Below are 17,752 nucleotides of genomic sequence, written 5' to 3'. Positions count from 1 at the left end.
ACATTTCGCGCAGCCTGGTATGTGGCGTGTAGGATTTGTGAATCGAGAGAAGAAAAATAAAAGGCGTGAGCTCGACAGCGCAGAGCAGAGACCGGGCTGCAGCAAATAGTGATGCAACGTAAGATTATGCAAGATATCAAGTAGCTTCGGCTAATGCAACAAAACACACGCAGGCCCGGCGCGCTGTCACAGCTAGTAACACAAGCTAAGATAACGCAACATAATGTAACGCGGGGCAACGGAGGGAGGAGAGGGAAGGAAGGCAAAGACACACGGAACATAAGTTGCGAGGGAGCACTGGCCCAGAATCTAACGTCCCTCCTGGCGCGTCGCTGCCCACTGAACTCAGAATGTGCATCCTCAGCCTCCCATATGTGCATATATGAGGTCCTACACGCGCGCGCACGTGTAGGCGTGCGTGTTTGAACAGCTGAGATTGCTCTGCTTCATGACTGCGGCCGAAACAGGACCAGTGAGCAGAGAAAATCCCTGACAGTGGGAGAAGTATTTCTCCAACCTTCTCACTACAGTAACTGCGGCCATTGCGTTGACTTAATAAACCAAAATGTGTCATTATACACAAATACTAAACAAACACTAAACTTGTTATAATTCACATTCTTTCTAAACATAATGTCCACTCATTATTAACTCACATCTCATGCTACAAGAGGCTCAGTCCAAAATAAGCCATCGACTGAAGTGGAGCTGAGACCTAAATGTCTCACTTTCTCTCTGTTTGGTCCACAGGTACTGTATCATTGACTTCAAATAAGACCCGGCACTATTTGTTTTTCTCCTTCCCACCTCCCCCTTGTCACCTCCTCCTCCTCACCACTTTCTCCCTTCATGACAACTTTCTTCTCTTTCTCTCACGGCACCAGGATACAGTCTAACGCCTCCTCCTCTTCTACCTCTTCTCCACAGCGCATCCCCAGGGTGCGGATCAACGCTCCTGTCCTTTAATGTAGGTCCCCTTCATCTTTAATCTCACTCTCATTCATCCCTGTCTCTTCTCCCCACATGTGCCAGGCTTTTCCTAGTGTATGTTTGTTGGATCATTTATCTCAGCATATCACTCCGCATGTTGCGTGTACTTCTCTCTAAAAATCAAATACTTGCTCGTAACGTTATTAAATGCACATTTGAGGTAGATGTGGATTCGGCAAATCATGCTATGATTTGCAAGCAAATGTTTCACCTCAGCAGAAAGCTAGATTAGCTCCCAGGGTCTTGCACCTGCCTGTTGCTATGGAAACTGGGTATCCTCTGTGCGTCACCTGTGCCCATGTTTGGGCTGGTTTCCTGCTCCCTTCTATCAGCTTCCCTCACACTCTCGCGTGTCCTCATTTGCTGTCAGGGTGTCTCTCTCTGTCTCTGGAGCTGAGACACTGAAGGAGAAGCACACATGCACACATCAAAGTGAAGCCCCAAGAGGTGGCCCTGCTGAAAACCTGGACCAGGATTACTATCCTAAATTGGGACCATAAATCTAGTCAATCTGAAAAGAAATTGTAAAATTTATAATATATATAAATGAATAATGTTTAAATTCTATATATATGAATATATTATATAAGAAATATAATACAGTATATAACAATTAATATATATATATATAAAAATATATAAAGAACACTTAAAATTGAAAGGTGAAATAATTAGGTTGAAACTAGGTAGTTAGTCAAAAATTTCGCATTCAGAATTATCCCAGTTCCCACAGCTCATGAAGGCAACCTGACCATGCAGGTCCTTCATGTTAGTCCTGCCTCCTACCGTACTGTATGACAAAACAGGCTCAAAAGTCCAACACTAATAAAATAATATCTAAATGTGAAAAGAAATTTTGTAACAGATTTGTGAAAATAAAGACTACAAACCCAAAGATACATTTCAAGTATTTTATTCAAGTATTTTTATTTTCAGTTTTTCAACTTTTGTTTTTCATTTACAAATTAATTTTTTGGTTTGAGAAGACTTGAGAAGAGAATGCTATAAAATAACAATCAAGTTGGCACTAGTTGGTGTTATATTGTTGCGTTTTTCATGAAGGGAATTTTTTTTTTGTTTATTGATCTCAAAAAATAAACAATATATAACTGTATATAGTTACAGATGAGCAACAGACCTTGTGTAATATATTTCTATAGGTTCACGGTGTTTCACAGACGCCCCAGGACCTTTGCATATGTTATTACTAAAGGATGGTGTTGTTACAAGTGAACATAATTACATGTAGGAAGACTTACGCAAGCTGATATGAACTCAAACAAAGACTAGAAGTAATCCCTCTCTACAGCCAAACAAACCCAAGAGTTTCATGCAACTGTGCTAAGATACCTTTTGGCACTGATATATGCAATGACTGCACAAAGTTAGACTCTGAGACACCTGCATGAGAAGCTGCCAGATTAGTTTTGGACAGCGCGGCACCAGGTATCAGAGAAGCCGCCAGAAGTGAAGCCAGGACGGAGAGGAAGAGACGGAGCAACAGAGGCGGATGGATGAGGCTCCGGTGACAACAACAACAGGAGAGAGTGAGAGAGAGAGAGAGAGAGAGAGAGGGAGGGAAGGGAGGTGAAGCAAGAAGTGATAGTGGATAAAAATGCTCCACTGCAGTGAAACAACCCCCGACCAGGCTGACCCCCCCCCCCTCTTTCCCTCCTCTCCTCATCGATTCAGTGGTGCAGCAGCAGCATAACAAAAGTCCAACCTAAAAAAAAAGCTCCTCTACAGGTTCTGCAGTGGTGCCTGCTGTGGGAAACCACCCTAGTTTTTTCTCCTACAGTATTTCCCCTCATGTCCCCTCCCTGTTTTAAATCTGCCCGCCCTCATTCCTGATTGAAATCCTGAAGCAATGGCAGGCAAATATCATCACCATCCGAACACTGATTTATCTCTCGAACACACCTCGCTTTGTTTGGTGTCTTGACCTATAATAACCCCATGCAGATCCTGCTTTTTACTCACCTCGCTGCTGTCTCCCCCTCTGTGGGGGGCAAACCCTCACCCGCCACGGCTCTCTGTTACCCTGCAGCATATTTTTATCATTTCACAGGCGCTCACGATAACATCAGAACACCAGAATATTAATTATTGTTTGGTGTATGGGTTCTCATCATGTTAAATTTGCTTTTGTCGTCTGCAGCACACTAGAAGCAACATCACTGCCATTGTCTGAAGGAATAAAGGGAGAATGATGAATGAGATTTGCACAGATGTAAGGGAAATATTGCTAATGAGGAACATGATCACAAACACTTCTAACTCCTCATTAGGTTCTGTCATATTTGACAAGATAAATGAATGACAGAATAAAAGTAGGTGATCAGTTTCTGTCATAATAAAATAAATGCTAACATGGTAGAAAAAGCTGCTAAGAAATATGAGTGTTATCACCAAAATGATGCTGGATATTAGCAGTCATGTCCTGATGCATGAACCACAGGTGCATTTCACAAAGCAGCCTCCCTTTTGGTCATGCTTAGCTTTTACATTTATTTATTTATAGCCCTGCTGGCAATTCCCTACATTCATATGTTACTCTACCTCCTGGTGGAGGTCTGATTAAACTGTCCCCTTTTTGCTCTGGAATCGAACCGCTGAGCAAAATGACACTGAGGAAGCTTTAATCAACGTGCATGCGTAAGCATCAGTGTGTGTGTGTGTGTGGGGGGGGGGGGGGGGGGTGATACTGCAGTGTAGGACAGAGCCACATGCAAAGCCATAACAACATCCTGTAAGCGTTACTACAGCTACACTGTACAAGCTACACACGCTAGCTGTGGGAGTCAACAAACTGTCATTCATTTAATATAATATTCAGACACAAAAACCTCTTCAAGTACAGTTTAGCCTGTATTGCATTTCATAAAGATTTTATTTCAGGTTTGTTACCAGCTGATAAATATGATAAATGTATTCATTTATCTTGTTCTTGATGCATGAGGTAGGTACAGTAGTACAGCAGGTTTATGAGAAGCAGGCCGATGAAAACAGCTGCTGCTGGAAAGAAGGGTGGTTGGAGTGATGACGCTTAACCCAAAACATTCGCTGTAGAGATGTACAGTACACATACAGTAGTTCTGCACTATTACTGTAGAACATGTACAGTAGGAGGTCTGTAGCAATATAGACAGAGGAAAAGGCAACAGTCATAATGCTGCCTCACGGCTTATCAATATAACACAACTGTCTTGGTGTAATCAGATTACCACCAGATATCGCTGTGAAAATTATGACCACAACAACAGGATGTGGCATGTAAAAAAAGTATAACCAAATTTTTCTTCATTCCAGTGTTTCAATCACAGTTTATACAGGTACTGCAAGCATTTCTGTGCCATTTCTATTATCATTGCTTTTCATTCACTCATTTTACACTGAAATTCAAAGGTGCGAGTCTAACAGAGCCAATTCGGTTTTCATGGTCATGACAGCAACACTAATAAGCTGTTTTTACAAGTCCATTGAAGCAAATCAGTCTCTTAGAGAATCAATATTCCAAGTATACTGTATAATATGAAAGTATGTCATTGTAAAGCTTTTATGGTGCTGGACTGTAAACACCGCTTGGGCTTGGGATCGGGATCCACTCACTCATGCTTAATCCTGCCCCGGCTCCCTCTGGGGAGCCTAACGCTGCTGTCATCAGTCCATCACAGGGTCACACCTACTGTACTGTATGGGCAATTAGGAGTGTTTGACATCTAAACTAGTATCAAAAATAAAGACTGTTTTTTTTGTTTTTTTACTTTCACAATTAATGACTTTTAAATATATGTTTTTTTATAAAGTACACATAGTAAGTAAAACGCTGCAGCTAAAGTCTGCAAGATTTTTTAAAGAAAATATTTATTGTATTTCCTTTTGGTCTCTTTCCCAGAAATTGGTGTGTTTATCTGAGCTAAGACCCCTTCCTGTGTTTACCACCAAGCGTTATTGATCTCTCTATGAAACTCAAATCAATATTCTCATATTAAAAGTCGCAGGTCTGCAGCAAATTGGAATCCATGGCTTGGAAAGGTAGCGAGATCTATGGTACGGGAAAAGCTGCACTAATGATGAATCACTGCCACACACACATGCACGCACACTTTGGTTCGGTTACTAAATCTGCACATACTGTGTACAAAACAGCCACAAACGAAAAGAAAGAATGCCAACATACATAGCAGGACACACACGTGGTCTTGTTGTGTTATACAGTATGCTGGGAGTCAGACGGGTGTGAAACATCACTCCCTCATTAATAATAGATAGAAAACCAGTACAATACTCTGTTTCGCTAGACACAGCATTTCTACAGCACAGCTACTGGGCTCCTGTACTTACAGTTACTGGCTCTTTGGGAAACAGGGTGAGCACTGAATCCATCTTAGCATGAAATTGGAAGAGAATGGATTTCCTTTAACCCTAAATTTCTAAATGCATTTAAACATTTGTACATACAGATACAATGTAGATGCTGCAGACAGCATATGCCACGCTATTAGTATATATATACTTCTGATAACATTTACTGTACAAAATAAAAAATTCTATTATAATTCATTTATGATTTATTGATTTTTTTAATTAAAAGCTTGCTCAAGTGGGATAATTTCCCTGTGTACATGTAGTTTGTCTCCAGTACCCCGAGTATGTGCGAATGTAGCATTAAATTAATTGTCCAAAAAAAGCACGAATACGTGAGTGAATAATAACTATTAACTAGAGGAAATACTCAGCCCAAATACTCATTACTTTGAGATTTTGGAAATTAAATTAATAATATTAAATACTTCTTTTACTGGAAAGCAGGATCCATCCATATGTAATGTCATATCATCTGAATAAAAACAAATTTTTGTATTTTGGATTGTTTTGTCTATTGGCTGCTGCTTGTGATTCTATAAAGACAGAGTAGGCATCCTGTGAGACTGTGTAGGGTGACCCAATTTGTGATTAGTGCAGTTTTAAGTAAAGTGAGTAATGTTTTTACTAGTGTATGAATGACTCTTCAAACCAAACTTGTGCTTGTTTCCTGCATGTAATAAAAATAATTATGGTTTGGGTTTTAATTATGTTGTGAGAGATTGCTAATATACACTCAATTCTTTGTCTGAGGCCTTTCTGTTCTAGATGAAGCCTCGTTTATTGGCTTGGGTTGTAATTTTGCCGGGGCAAGGGTGTCGTTGTGTGACCACAGACCCTTGTCTTTGTCGACAAGGTGAAGAATTCTGACTAGAAAGGATTGGACCAATTAGCTAAATGTAAAAATAGGAGGAAGTGTACTTCTAACATACATAGAGCCTAGAGTCACGTCAATGCAGTAGAATGCATTTTGCATAATAATCATTACCTCTAAAAAGGTGTCAATCTCTGACTGTTATTAATTGTAATAATAAAAGTATAATGTTCAATAGGTGTCAGTAATAAGTTGTGGATGCTTGACTGCTAAATATTTACAAGCTTTATTGCTACAGTATATTCAAATAGCTCATATTTATGTCAAGACAAGGACTGTGTTTTCTGTTTATAACATTCATGTATAATATATAATGGTTTAACTCATTGTGTTCATTGCTGTTAGTGGAATAAAAATTTACAATTTTTGAAATTGTTTTGTTCTAGTTCTAGTTTTCCAGTTCTAGTTGCTTTTTCTTGTATGATGAATAGGTTGAAGGAAAAAGATATTATTTTACCTTTGGGCACTTCTCTTACTGTCTTTGTTTCCCCAATAATATACTGTAGATGGTTTGAGAGTCAATCAGTTCCAGAATTAGAGACTATAAAGTAATAGTGATAGGAGCATGGTCAGGGATTCGGATTCTGATTAACTGATGTTTGTTACAAAAAAGTTGATTCTGGAACAGGAGTGTGTTGGGTTACTTACTGTATTTTATACTGTTTTTGTCAGGATAAATGTTCTTTTCGGGCTCTTCAGATTTGCTGCTTCATTCTGTGATATATATTGTGATATGGACTGATACATAGACACAGTCTCTTGTTTTGTTACTGTCCTGTGACATTTCATAGACAGAATAATTCAAAAAGAGACCTCATGAAACAATTAATAACTTTTTTACTAGTCTCCTAGAACGTGTTTGTAATGTCCTGTAATGTCTGTCTCATGCATGTGTTTGTACATATGTGGCCGTGTGCATGCATAGCTAATGTATGTAATGCAGTAATATATGATATTACCGTGTGGTGGAGTGTGTGTGGTGGAATGGAGGGGGGGGGGGGGGGGGGGTCCCAGTGGGTTGTTTTGGGACTTTAAAGGTTGGAGTGCTGAGTGCTGAGTAAGCGATGCAGGACCACAGCTGGGAGACTGCAGTGCTGCTGGCAGCAACACACATTGATTTGAGCTCAGACTGAAACTCAGCAGAGGGGGAGGAAGCGGGAGGGGAGGGGGGGTGTGGAGGAGAGGAGAGGAGATATTTCCATTAAATGTGACGCACAACGTCTCATAGAAATCCAGCCACACAACATAATATACACACACAGGCACATACTGCAGTTCACCCAGCGAGCCATTAGTCACGCTGACAACAATGTGTCCTCACGTGACACATCATGTGTCATACAGTATGTAGACAGACAGACTAACCTACATATTAAAACGTAGACTTTTATTCCCAGAGACACGTCCTCCTACAACAGGAAAACATCCAACCGCGCACACACACACTGCATGACCATATAAGCCGGAGCCCACGCCCTGACAGCCACGCTGCCTGACGACCAGCAGTCAGAGGAGCCTTGTTCACTCCCTGGAACCTGTGCCACCGATCGTGCTAGAAAAGCCCTTCTCTTCCTCCCACTGCTCCCATCGTTCCCCTCTCAGTCGTGCTCGCTCCCCTTCCCCTGAGTCACTCTCCTTCTGCCCCCCCCCCCCCCCCCCCCCCCAGTCTGCAACCTCCACCTTCTCTCTCATTCTCGTGTCCTTTCGCTTCCCCTCGTCTCTCTTGCTCCCTTTTTGCGCTTTTTCTGGACTTAAACGGATGTTTTTCACTCTCTCCTCACGGTCTCCATTGTATCACTGTCTCCTCTGTATCACTTTATATGCGCATGTCTCTCTCTGCTTTTATATTCCTATCTTCTCCTCTGCCGCATCTCTCATCCCTCTCATCCGTTGCCTACAGTATTTCTCTCCTATATATATTAAATTATATTTTGAAGGTGTATATTCTAACAATTCCAGCCCTGTCTCATATCCCGACCCTTTCTGTCCATATATTTGATTATATAACTGTGTCCCCACAGACCTTGAGGACACTTCAGTCTAATTTTATCTGGTGATGGTGGTGTTTATTATGAGAGAGTGCATCAATGCCATCCCATTTAATGCAGGAATACGATTTCTGTTTGCTCAGAAGACTCAGGACATGCATGTCAACAACTAAAATAAAACCCAAAGTGAACATCCTGGCTGCAGTGTAATTATTTCATCAAGGTAAAAGCACAATAATATAGGCACAATGAAGGTAAATCCTCCTACTTATACAGAATGTTCATACATACTTCAAAGTAGACGTAGCAGCTAAGACAGGAGCAGTTATCACCCACGGCTGCCATTTTGATGCCTTTCTGTGCTAGGAACACAAGAGCCGCCTCCAAGTTTTTTGTTCCCCCAGCCTAATAAACAACCGAACCCCATGTGTTGTAAAATCTGCCAAACAGTGCCACACACTGGCTTCAGCTGAGACCTGCATCAGGCAGAAGACAGCAACAGTCTGCTGATACCAGCCATTAAAAGAATTCCTCTCCTTACACAAACCGTGACTCTAGGCTACTGCTCTTTGGGAAACCATTACCTACTTGTATTACCACTGATAACGTTGGCTTGCAGACATGTACTGTAATGGGATGAGAATGAAACCACGTGGGGAATTTAATACAATTGAGTGATTTAATTGCAGTATATGCCAGTGTAGTATTTAATTATACATGGTTTTATGAAAACAAACAATCAAGGTCTCTGCCCCAACAGCTCTCCTATTAGAGATTTCACCAGACCCAGTTTCAGAGTCAGGGGAGGATTTAAACTTCCTTCCTCACTCATGTCTATTCCCCCCTGAACTCTAGTCATATGTTTTAATTTAGTTACAGCTCATAACTCAAAAACTATTTCTCTTGTACTGATTAATATAATAGATATATAAATGGCATAATTAGGTATATGGATAATTAGACAGTATTTTGTCAAATGCTGCTATTTACTTGACACGTACACTACGTGAAAAAAATATATTGGATTTTTATTTATATCAAATGCTTCAATAAACAACTGTAAAGATCTGTGGTCCCGACAGAAAGTTGTGATTGTGCTAATGCATTATATATCAGACAGTATTAGTCAGGCCAAACATTTATGATTTTATAATCTCTCAATCTTTTGTATCAGATACAGTATAAATATATACTGTAGTATGCACCTGAAACTCAGAATTCAGGCATATTTTGTTACTATGAGGGTTTTGCTCAAATTCAATTTAAAGAATTGTATTATATTGCCTTGTGTGCAGTATTGCAACAGATTGCAAACGTTATTCTGAATAATCATATTCCATTTTGTATGCCCTTGTGCACTCAAAAACACTATATAAATCCATGGGGATATAAATTCGACCAGAAGAGACAAAAAAGAGCTGAAAACGTGATAATACTGTATAGTATGTGCTGAGTAAAATATTTTTATTTAATTAGGCAAAAGGTATTCTTTCTCAATGGTGTTGGCATTGGCAAATATCCATAATATGCCGACATGTTTTTGCAGCAAGTTCTGATACTGACAATGATTAGAAATAATGAAAATGTAATCATTAGACTTAAAAATATATAAAAATGTTAAAATGTTGATCAATGCAGTGGTAAGAGAACAGATAATTCCAAAGTAATACCAGCGTCAGTGACTATAATTTCACATCAGGGTCCCTCTGCCAAACCTGCTTCCAGACTATTCTGTAGATGTGCCCTGGACGCTGGGGCTGAAAGGCATCATGAAGTCGTCTAGGTCCACTTCAAGAGATAAAAGTTTCTTCCGTCTCTCTATTTTTGACATCAACTGGCTGGTGGTGGCTGGTTTCCCCCAAACCTGAGAAGCAACAACACAAAGACAAGGCAAAATACCAGTGTATGCAATTATTCCTTTCTGAAATTAAATCCTGGCTGGCTTGTAGGAATACTGTAATGAGTTACTTGTTCAGCAAAATGTTAAACCAGCAAATACTTTGTTACTGCAGTATACTTCCTGCAATATATTGAGGCAAACTGCAGTAAATGAAGGTGATACCTACCGATTTTGGCACAAAGCTGATATCCACAGTATTAGTTCTCCCTGTAGTGATCCTGGTGTTTTGCAGTATGATGCCCTTTGAATCCTTTGGAAGATTCTTCTCTCCAGATGCAGTCAATGACTCTGCGTGCCCTGAACTCTCTGCTGTGTCTCTCTGCGGGAAACACCAACATTTTAGAGAGGTTACTTTAAAAAGGTTTAGCTACATCAGGATATTCAAACATTAAATACAGGTCACTAAACAACGCTCAGTTTGAATAATTTTAGTGTTTTTAAATAAACTATAGGAATATGGGGAGGAGTGGGTGATGAGCAAGATTTTAAGTATATACAGAACTAATTCAAAAAAATCTTACAACTACATGATCAGTATTTCCCTTGCCTGTTACTTCTCGATGATTGGAGTGTCTGCATTTACTGTATAACCTACTCCAGATGTGAGTCGCTTTCCTGTACTTGGGTGGTGGCAGGTTGGACTGGAACCAAAGGTCCTGCGCCTCAGCAATTTAAGGATGCTTCCCAATCAATCACAGCTTAGTTTGAAAGCTGAAGGCTGCTACTTCGACACAGTCCCTCAGCTGCACTCAGCTCTTTGATTTACATCCTGTACTGTATCACGTAACACTGAAGGTGTATATCTTTTGCTTTAGCTGACAAGTGAGCCGACGGGTGTTATAGTACGTGAAATCATCCCATTTACCCATTTTAACCCATGTTTCTTTTAAATACAACGTGTGGCTATGAGTAAAGTTAATATGGGTTACTTCATCTAGCTTGATGGCCAGAAGCTCAATAGGCCTCTCATTTTCTAATATACTGTAAGTGAGTGCATTTTTGCACATCTTTCTAAACTCGTCATCTATTGTGATGCATTCTGATGAGAGCAGGAACAGAAGGTGACTCATACAACAATAATCATAAAAGCTTGGAGGCTAGACAGTTCTTTAATTTACCTTTGGGTAATTTATTGTCCCTGACAGACTTTTCTTTGCCCCTAGAACTGAAGTATCTACAGTGTATTGAACTATGCCAGTGTCTTTAGAGGCTTACTGTAATGACAAAGTCAGTGTATTGGGTAAGAATTAAGCCTTGTTTTTGGAATAATTCAAACTTCAGGGTGGTCTAGTTTTAACATAACACATCTGGTCTAATTTATCCTACAAATGGGACCATTTCAGTTATTTTTTCTACATCCTACAGGCTTGGGTTTCCCTTCCCTTGTGCTATAAGGGTGAAGAGGAAATTAGAGAGGGAGACTGCCACTATGTCAAAATAGCATGAAAGAATTATGGGTTTTAAAATACTGGGAGAAACTAAGGAAACATAAGAAAAGTTTGCAACAAAAGAAAGATTTTCGTCAAGTGACTTGAATACCTTGTCTTTGGCAGATTTAGGTTTTTGAGCTTTCACACCTTTTCCCTCCTTGGACACAGCTGAAGACTCCATTTTGTCTTTAATCAAGTCTATTATCCTGGCGTCTGCAAAGGCTCTGGCAATGTCGAGGCAGTTTTGTTCTGTAAAGAAATTAGATATGAAACTAACAGAAATAACACAAGTGACCATGAAATGATTTATATTTTATGTTTGTTGTGCACACCTTTTAAAAGTGGATGAAGCGAGATTGTTCATTTTCCATGTTTACACAAATCTGTTACTACTGTAATCTGCATTAGTCCCATTCCATTTATACCTTTTTTGTTTTCTGCTTTAACATTGGCACCGGCCTTAATGAGGAAGTTCACACAGCAGGGTTGAGAGCTCTCGATGGCCCTCATGAGAGGCGTGCCTCCGCTCAGGGCCTGGGTATCAATAGCGGCCCCAGCCTCCACTAGGAGTTCAATAATATCTAGTTGACCAGCGTGAGCTGCGTGGTGTAGCGGCGTCCAGAAGAACTGGTCACGTGCATTTACATCCGCCCTGATTGAAGAATTGTGAATATTATGATTATCATGAGGTCTCCCACTTCAGTCAAAACTTGATTATGCAAAAATCAGTTTCCAAGAGTTAGAAAGAAAACATTAGGTTGCTCACCCCTGGCTGATGAGATACTGAGCCACCTCATAGTTGCCACTGGAGCAGGCCACCATCAGCGGAGTCTTGTAAAACTGATCTTGGACGTCCACGGAAATGCCCTGACTAAAAGCCAGATCCAACGATTCCAGATCTCCCCTTTTTACACAGTAGTTAATGCTGACATAAACCTTCTCTGGTTTCTCCAAGTACCATCCGGAGTCGTTCATTATTGGATGCTGTGGTGGGTGACTGAATCGACGGGTGTCAGAGTAGTTGTAGTATGTCTCGATCATAAAGGAGGGCGGGCCTCCGTCTGGTCGCCGGGGCATGTGTTCAGGTGGGAGAGTGCAAATTGGCAGAGGGAGGACAAACTTCCCCTTCTTCTTCTTTCCTCCTTTTCCGCTTTTTTCTTTTTTCTTTTTGGGCACATAAGAGGAGAGGAGGAATGGTTTCTTGACATATCGGACTCCTTTGATGAACTCATTAACGCTGACATATCCCTCTCTGCCTTCGCCATGGGCTGCGATGACTGTTTGAAGCTGGTCTGGATCGACTGGGGCTTTTAATATTTCTAACACAGAAATAAGCATCTCTGTGGTAACTGTTTCTAATTTGTTCCCAAGGGCTTGCCGTATTTCACTCTCACACTCATGTGACCAGTCGTGGAGAGTCAGAGCCCAGAGATCTGACATGAGGCTCATGCTGCTGGATATGTTGCTTTTACCATGTTGCTTCTCAGCTTTTCTCAGCTCCTTGGCTGCTACTTTGTGACCAGCATCTCTGGCAATTTGACGAGGCAGCAAACCTTCCTGATTTTTCAGTTTGGGATTACAACCTGAAGATAGAGCGCAGATAAATAAAAAGACGTTGTTTAGTTACAACCTTTACTGTGTTTGTAGCTGCATATTGCAAATACACCGGACTGACATCAGGATGTCTGATAGTATTTCATTCTCCACTACCTCTCTGCGCCAGGAACTTGCAGCAGTTAGCATTGCCGGTGGCAGCTGCATAATGTAGGGGTGTGCAGTCCTCAAGGTTGATCACGCCCATGTCTGCTGAGTAAGCAGACAGTACCTGAATTACCTGGAAGGCACAAAACATCACAGTGAAGCACATTTAGAAAATAAATGAAATTTGTAAAACTCAAGGAGAATAGTTTACGAATGTTGTATGATTTGTATCATAATTTATAATAAAACTAATTTTATCTGTGCAATTAGATAAGATTAAGAGAGATGTCTTCTTTTACCACTGATCAGTTAATCAATGCCTGTTTACGCAGGTGATTCACCTCAAAAAAGCCCTTAATAGCAGCATAGTGCACTGCTGTAAACCGTTTTCGGTCCAAAGCGTTGGGGTTTCCTCCTTTCTTGAGAATGGCTCTCACAAGCTGCACAGACCCTGCCTTGGCTGCCTCCATCAATGCTGTGATGCCAGTTTCCTGAGGACATGAGAGTGTAGGAAATAAAGCTCAAGTTAGGATCAAAAGAGGGACGCTGAGATGAACAAAATACCAGACTACACCGCTGTTCTCCAAATTCTTCCATTTTCATTCATTGATTTCCAACCTGATTTGTTGCATTGGGGTCTGCCCCAGCATCAAGCATCATCAGACACATGGGCGTGCACTGCTGAGCTTTTTCACACATTAGTTGAAAGACGTGAGTTCGATCTGCTGACACGTTGTTGGGGTCTGCTCCGTACTTCAGTGCCAGCTGCAGACAGTGGGTGTGACGCTTGGTAGGGTAGATACAATAGAAGAGCACACCTAAACAAACAAATGGGATAGAGTAAATCACACGCATTTAAAATGGCCCTGCATTTATGAAATATAACTGTTTGCTGGGTCGACTCAAAAGGGACAATAGTGATAGTCATCACCAAGACTAATTCATGTGTTAGTCACCAACCCACCCCTCTACTGCTTGGTGCTAACTACTAACAGACCACTAGGAAGGACAGCTCTGCCAGTCCTTTGGCAGAGCTGGATGATATCAGGTTACTCTGCATGTTACACAGGAGAGAATCTGTATAAGAGGTTGATCTGTAATTAGATGTGAACACACCCCCTGACCCACATACATACTGTTAACACAATAATGCACACGCTGACATAAAACGTGTAAAGTACATTATATGCATGTATTTATGCTCTAAACAACTATTTTAATGCCTGTCTCAGGCCCCACGCCCCCCTCCATCCTTCCTCTTCCTCATTCACCCACTCTCAAAAGGAAACCCTTTTGCCCAAACTGATGCTTGCGACCCAATCTAACTGGGGGCGATTATCAAAACTGAGCTCTCCGTCATTCGGGCATTGAGCTCGCTGGGATACCACAACTCATCAATATCTAAACAGAAGCACCATGCATTTTCATGACTTGAAAGACAAGGCCAGACATTCCAAATGAACCCGCTGCTCTAACTCGAGATGGAAAACACCTCTATTTGAGAAATCGACACTTCAAGCTCAAATGAGAATACATTAGTGGAAGCAAAGCTGCTCCATTACCTCTAATGATTAGAGCCATATAAATTATTGACTATTCTAGACACATTCCTTTGCCTTCTGAAAGAGTGTGACTTTCAGACGAAAATAATTTTCTTCACTTATAATTGGAAATATAATATAAAATGGGTACTTGTGCTTTAGATGCTGTATGGCGTTAATCAGACCTTTCTTTCAATTTGAGAGTCATTTGGATCACAGATTGATGTATATTCAAATAGAATAAACTGAAATACATCATCCAGCTACATGTTACAGTAATTGGTTTTCAGTACAGTATCATGTCCAGTTTCTTCCCAGAACCCGCCGTCTCCACATGTTTCAAAGCAGACAGCAATGCCTGCTTCTGCTCACCTTTGCCCTCCGCGTCCTGGAGCCCAAGGTTGGCGTTGTTCTGTGCCAGCAGTGCCACAATGGCGTCATGCCCTAGCTCAGCAGCTAACATGATCGGGGTGCGGCCCTTCTTGTCCTGGACGTTGGGATGTGCTCCCTTTGAGAGAAGGAAGCTGACAAGGTCTGAGTGGAGTCGGGGAAAATAGCAAAAGCGTCAGGAGTGGAAAGTTACATGCAGCAGCAGTAGATGGTACTAATATATTTAGCCATCACCCTGATTGGTGGCGGCCACCGCCACATGCAGCGCCCCTGTGCCGTTCTGTGGATCAGTGAGATTGAGGAGGTTTTCCACCCCAAGGTTCACCATCTTCTCTATGTGAACCTTATCCTCCTCGTGGACGCACTGCAGCAGGCGATAGATCTGACGCTGCTGCAGGCGGCCCTCTGCTTCTCTGACGCTCATTGTCCTGTTTGGAAGCGTGAAGAAATAGAACATAATTAAAATTGTGATAAGATATTTTATACATTCTTTTAAAATATGATAAAGCTCACAGTGGCGTAGCTACAGCATATTTGAGGCGAGGTAACGCTAACTACCTCATTTTTATATAATTCATAAAGTGAATATTCCACGCTTATTTACTTACTTTTTGTTTATTTGCATTTTTCAATTATATACGTCAAAAGTAAGAGGAAACGTAAACAGCCGGATAAACCTCAGTCGGTGCTGACGTCTGTGTTCTCCTTGTCTGGCTTCTCACCGGCACTGGACAATCTTAAACCTCCTTCTGGTCGTTGTTCGCATGCCAAGCTCGTCTGGAAAAGCGGAACATTTGGAACTATTCCACGTTTATTCCTCGAGCCCCCGACTTCATGGTAAAGCACTACCTCTCACTCTGTCCGAGCCGGGGAAGGGGAAACAAACTCAGCTCCATGGTAACCGAACGCGCGAAAGTGCCGGGAACGACTGACGGTGCTTTCATGTACTGCCTATGGGCTCGGAAAAAAGAATACTAAACCTGTAAACACAGAAGCTAGCACAAAGCATTTACTGTATATAAAGTAGAACTTTGTGCTTTTTGTGAAAGATTACATATAAAGTACAAATGCCCATTTACTTAGGTTGGTAGGTACATAACTTTTTTTAGATAACTTTATTAATTTTAGTGCATGGTCCACCTTAGAATAAAAAATTACTGGTGGTTTATTTACATGTCTATGGCAGTGAAACCTTTTTCATAACTTTTTTCATGGAGAATAAGAGTAAAATAACTAAAAACCTGCTTAGAAAAGCATAGAGGGGGAAAATGACATTGCTGTGATCACAACATCCATCACAGTATATTATAATGACTTAAGTATGGATAGAAAACTAACTCTGGAATCTTAAAAACTGCAATGTGCCTCTACTTCATCCTTCTGAGACATACATTAAAATGGGGTTAAGCCTTAAGTGGATCTTCAGTTCACATGTTAATTTATCAGTGCTGCCACAGCATGCAAAGAGTTTACTGCTAGCGCTACTGATATAGCTACTATTGATTCTTAGAGCTAGAGTTTATTAGCCAGCTTTGAGCCTGTTTCCTTGTTTCCTTAATTGACCTGCTGGGATCACATCAATTATTCTTGTAGAAAACTTACCAGCACAAACCAGTTCCCGTTGCTTGTTTCTCTATTTCAGATCATCCTGAAGTTTCTGGTGAATGCACCAATCAGTGTTTTTTCTATTGTGACCTGGAAACTGAAAATGTCCTTATTAAAACCAGGTCCTTGAGTAAGTGAAGGCCGGCTGGTTTCTGCAGAGGTGACCCTCGTTTTAAATTTAATTAGATGCTTGTGCCTGATTTTGTTTTGCTCATGCCAATCTGTTGTGTGCACTGTGAAACCAAAAAGGGAATAATCAAGCACCAACTGTACAGTACTCAGTGTCGGCTGTAAAGCCCACAGCTTCCTTGCTAAAGCGTATCAGGAAACCAAGCAGTGAGTGTGTTCTTAGAGTCAATTTGGAACACAGTCCACAACAATTCCAATTTGCCTCTTAGGCCCCATCATTTTGGGTGGGTACGTATAAGGTATAATTTGTGTTTGCAATACAAATTATTTTCTACTAAACTGTGTTATTGATGTAATACTCCTACAATAATTACATCAGAAAGCACAAAAAGTACAATGTGTTCCCATGAAATGTAGAAGACAAGCAATCCAGGTCATATACTGTATATTGGACTCTGAAATTATACAAAAGCTTACTTGAAAAACACTTAACAAATCTGATTGTTGAACAGTCGCCTGATAAAACTAAACCCCAAAAATTTGTTTTTTGGACCTGTTTGCCTCCACAAAGAAAGTGTATGTCTTCCTTTACAACTGCTGTGTCCACTCATGTTATGCATCCTTAAATCATTAAGGAGCCCACTGTGGGTAGAATTACCACTTCTTCCTCCAGATCACTAAAGCAAGCACTCATTTGCAAAGTCTTAGGGATGACTGTGTGTGTGACTGGCAGCTGAATGGCAGTTATAGAGAGAGACCTACATGTCCCATTGATAAGTAATGAGCAGAAGAATGGAAGACAAGTGATATGCTTTGCTCTACCGAAGTCTTCAATCACC

The 17,752-nt window shown here is 40.9% G+C and overlaps 1 protein-coding gene across 4 annotated transcripts in view; it reads right to left on the bottom strand.

Annotated features, from left to right (window-relative positions):
* The window catches only part of ankef1a (ankyrin repeat and EF-hand domain containing 1a), a 21,521-nt gene extending 3,788 nt beyond the window's left edge, over positions 1–17,733 (bottom strand). For 2 of the 4 annotated variants that reach the window (XM_029140241.3, XM_055506328.1), the window contains exons 1-11: positions 15,902–17,733; positions 15,414–15,607; positions 15,162–15,323; positions 13,867–14,066; positions 13,590–13,739; positions 13,258–13,381; positions 12,314–13,130; positions 11,973–12,199; positions 11,657–11,796; positions 10,284–10,436; positions 8,509–10,081 (exon numbers count right to left, since the gene is read on the bottom strand). In XM_029140241.3, the coding sequence (XP_028996074.1) occupies positions 9,944–10,081; positions 10,284–10,436; positions 11,657–11,796; positions 11,973–12,199; positions 12,314–13,130; positions 13,258–13,381; positions 13,590–13,739; positions 13,867–14,066; positions 15,162–15,323; positions 15,414–15,607; positions 15,902–15,945 (2,349 nt within the window). In that variant the 5' untranslated portion in view covers positions 15,946–17,733 and the 3' untranslated portion in view covers positions 8,509–9,943. Of the gene's footprint in view, positions 1–8,508; positions 10,082–10,283; positions 10,437–11,656; positions 11,797–11,972; positions 12,200–12,313; positions 13,131–13,257; positions 13,382–13,589; positions 13,740–13,866; positions 14,067–15,161; positions 15,324–15,413; positions 15,608–15,787 lie in introns of all 4 variants that reach the window. The other 2 variants (XM_029140242.3, XM_041069398.2) reach the window with 2 other exon arrangements.
* Positions 17,734–17,752: the final 19 nt, after the last annotated feature.

Source organism: Betta splendens, chromosome 24 (genome assembly GCF_900634795.4).
Source record: "Betta splendens chromosome 24, fBetSpl5.4, whole genome shotgun sequence".
Taxonomy (NCBI): Eukaryota; Metazoa; Chordata; class Actinopteri; order Anabantiformes; family Osphronemidae; genus Betta; species Betta splendens.
Note: the sequence above shows the minus strand (reverse complement) of the source record. Positions and strands in the feature narration are given on the sequence as shown.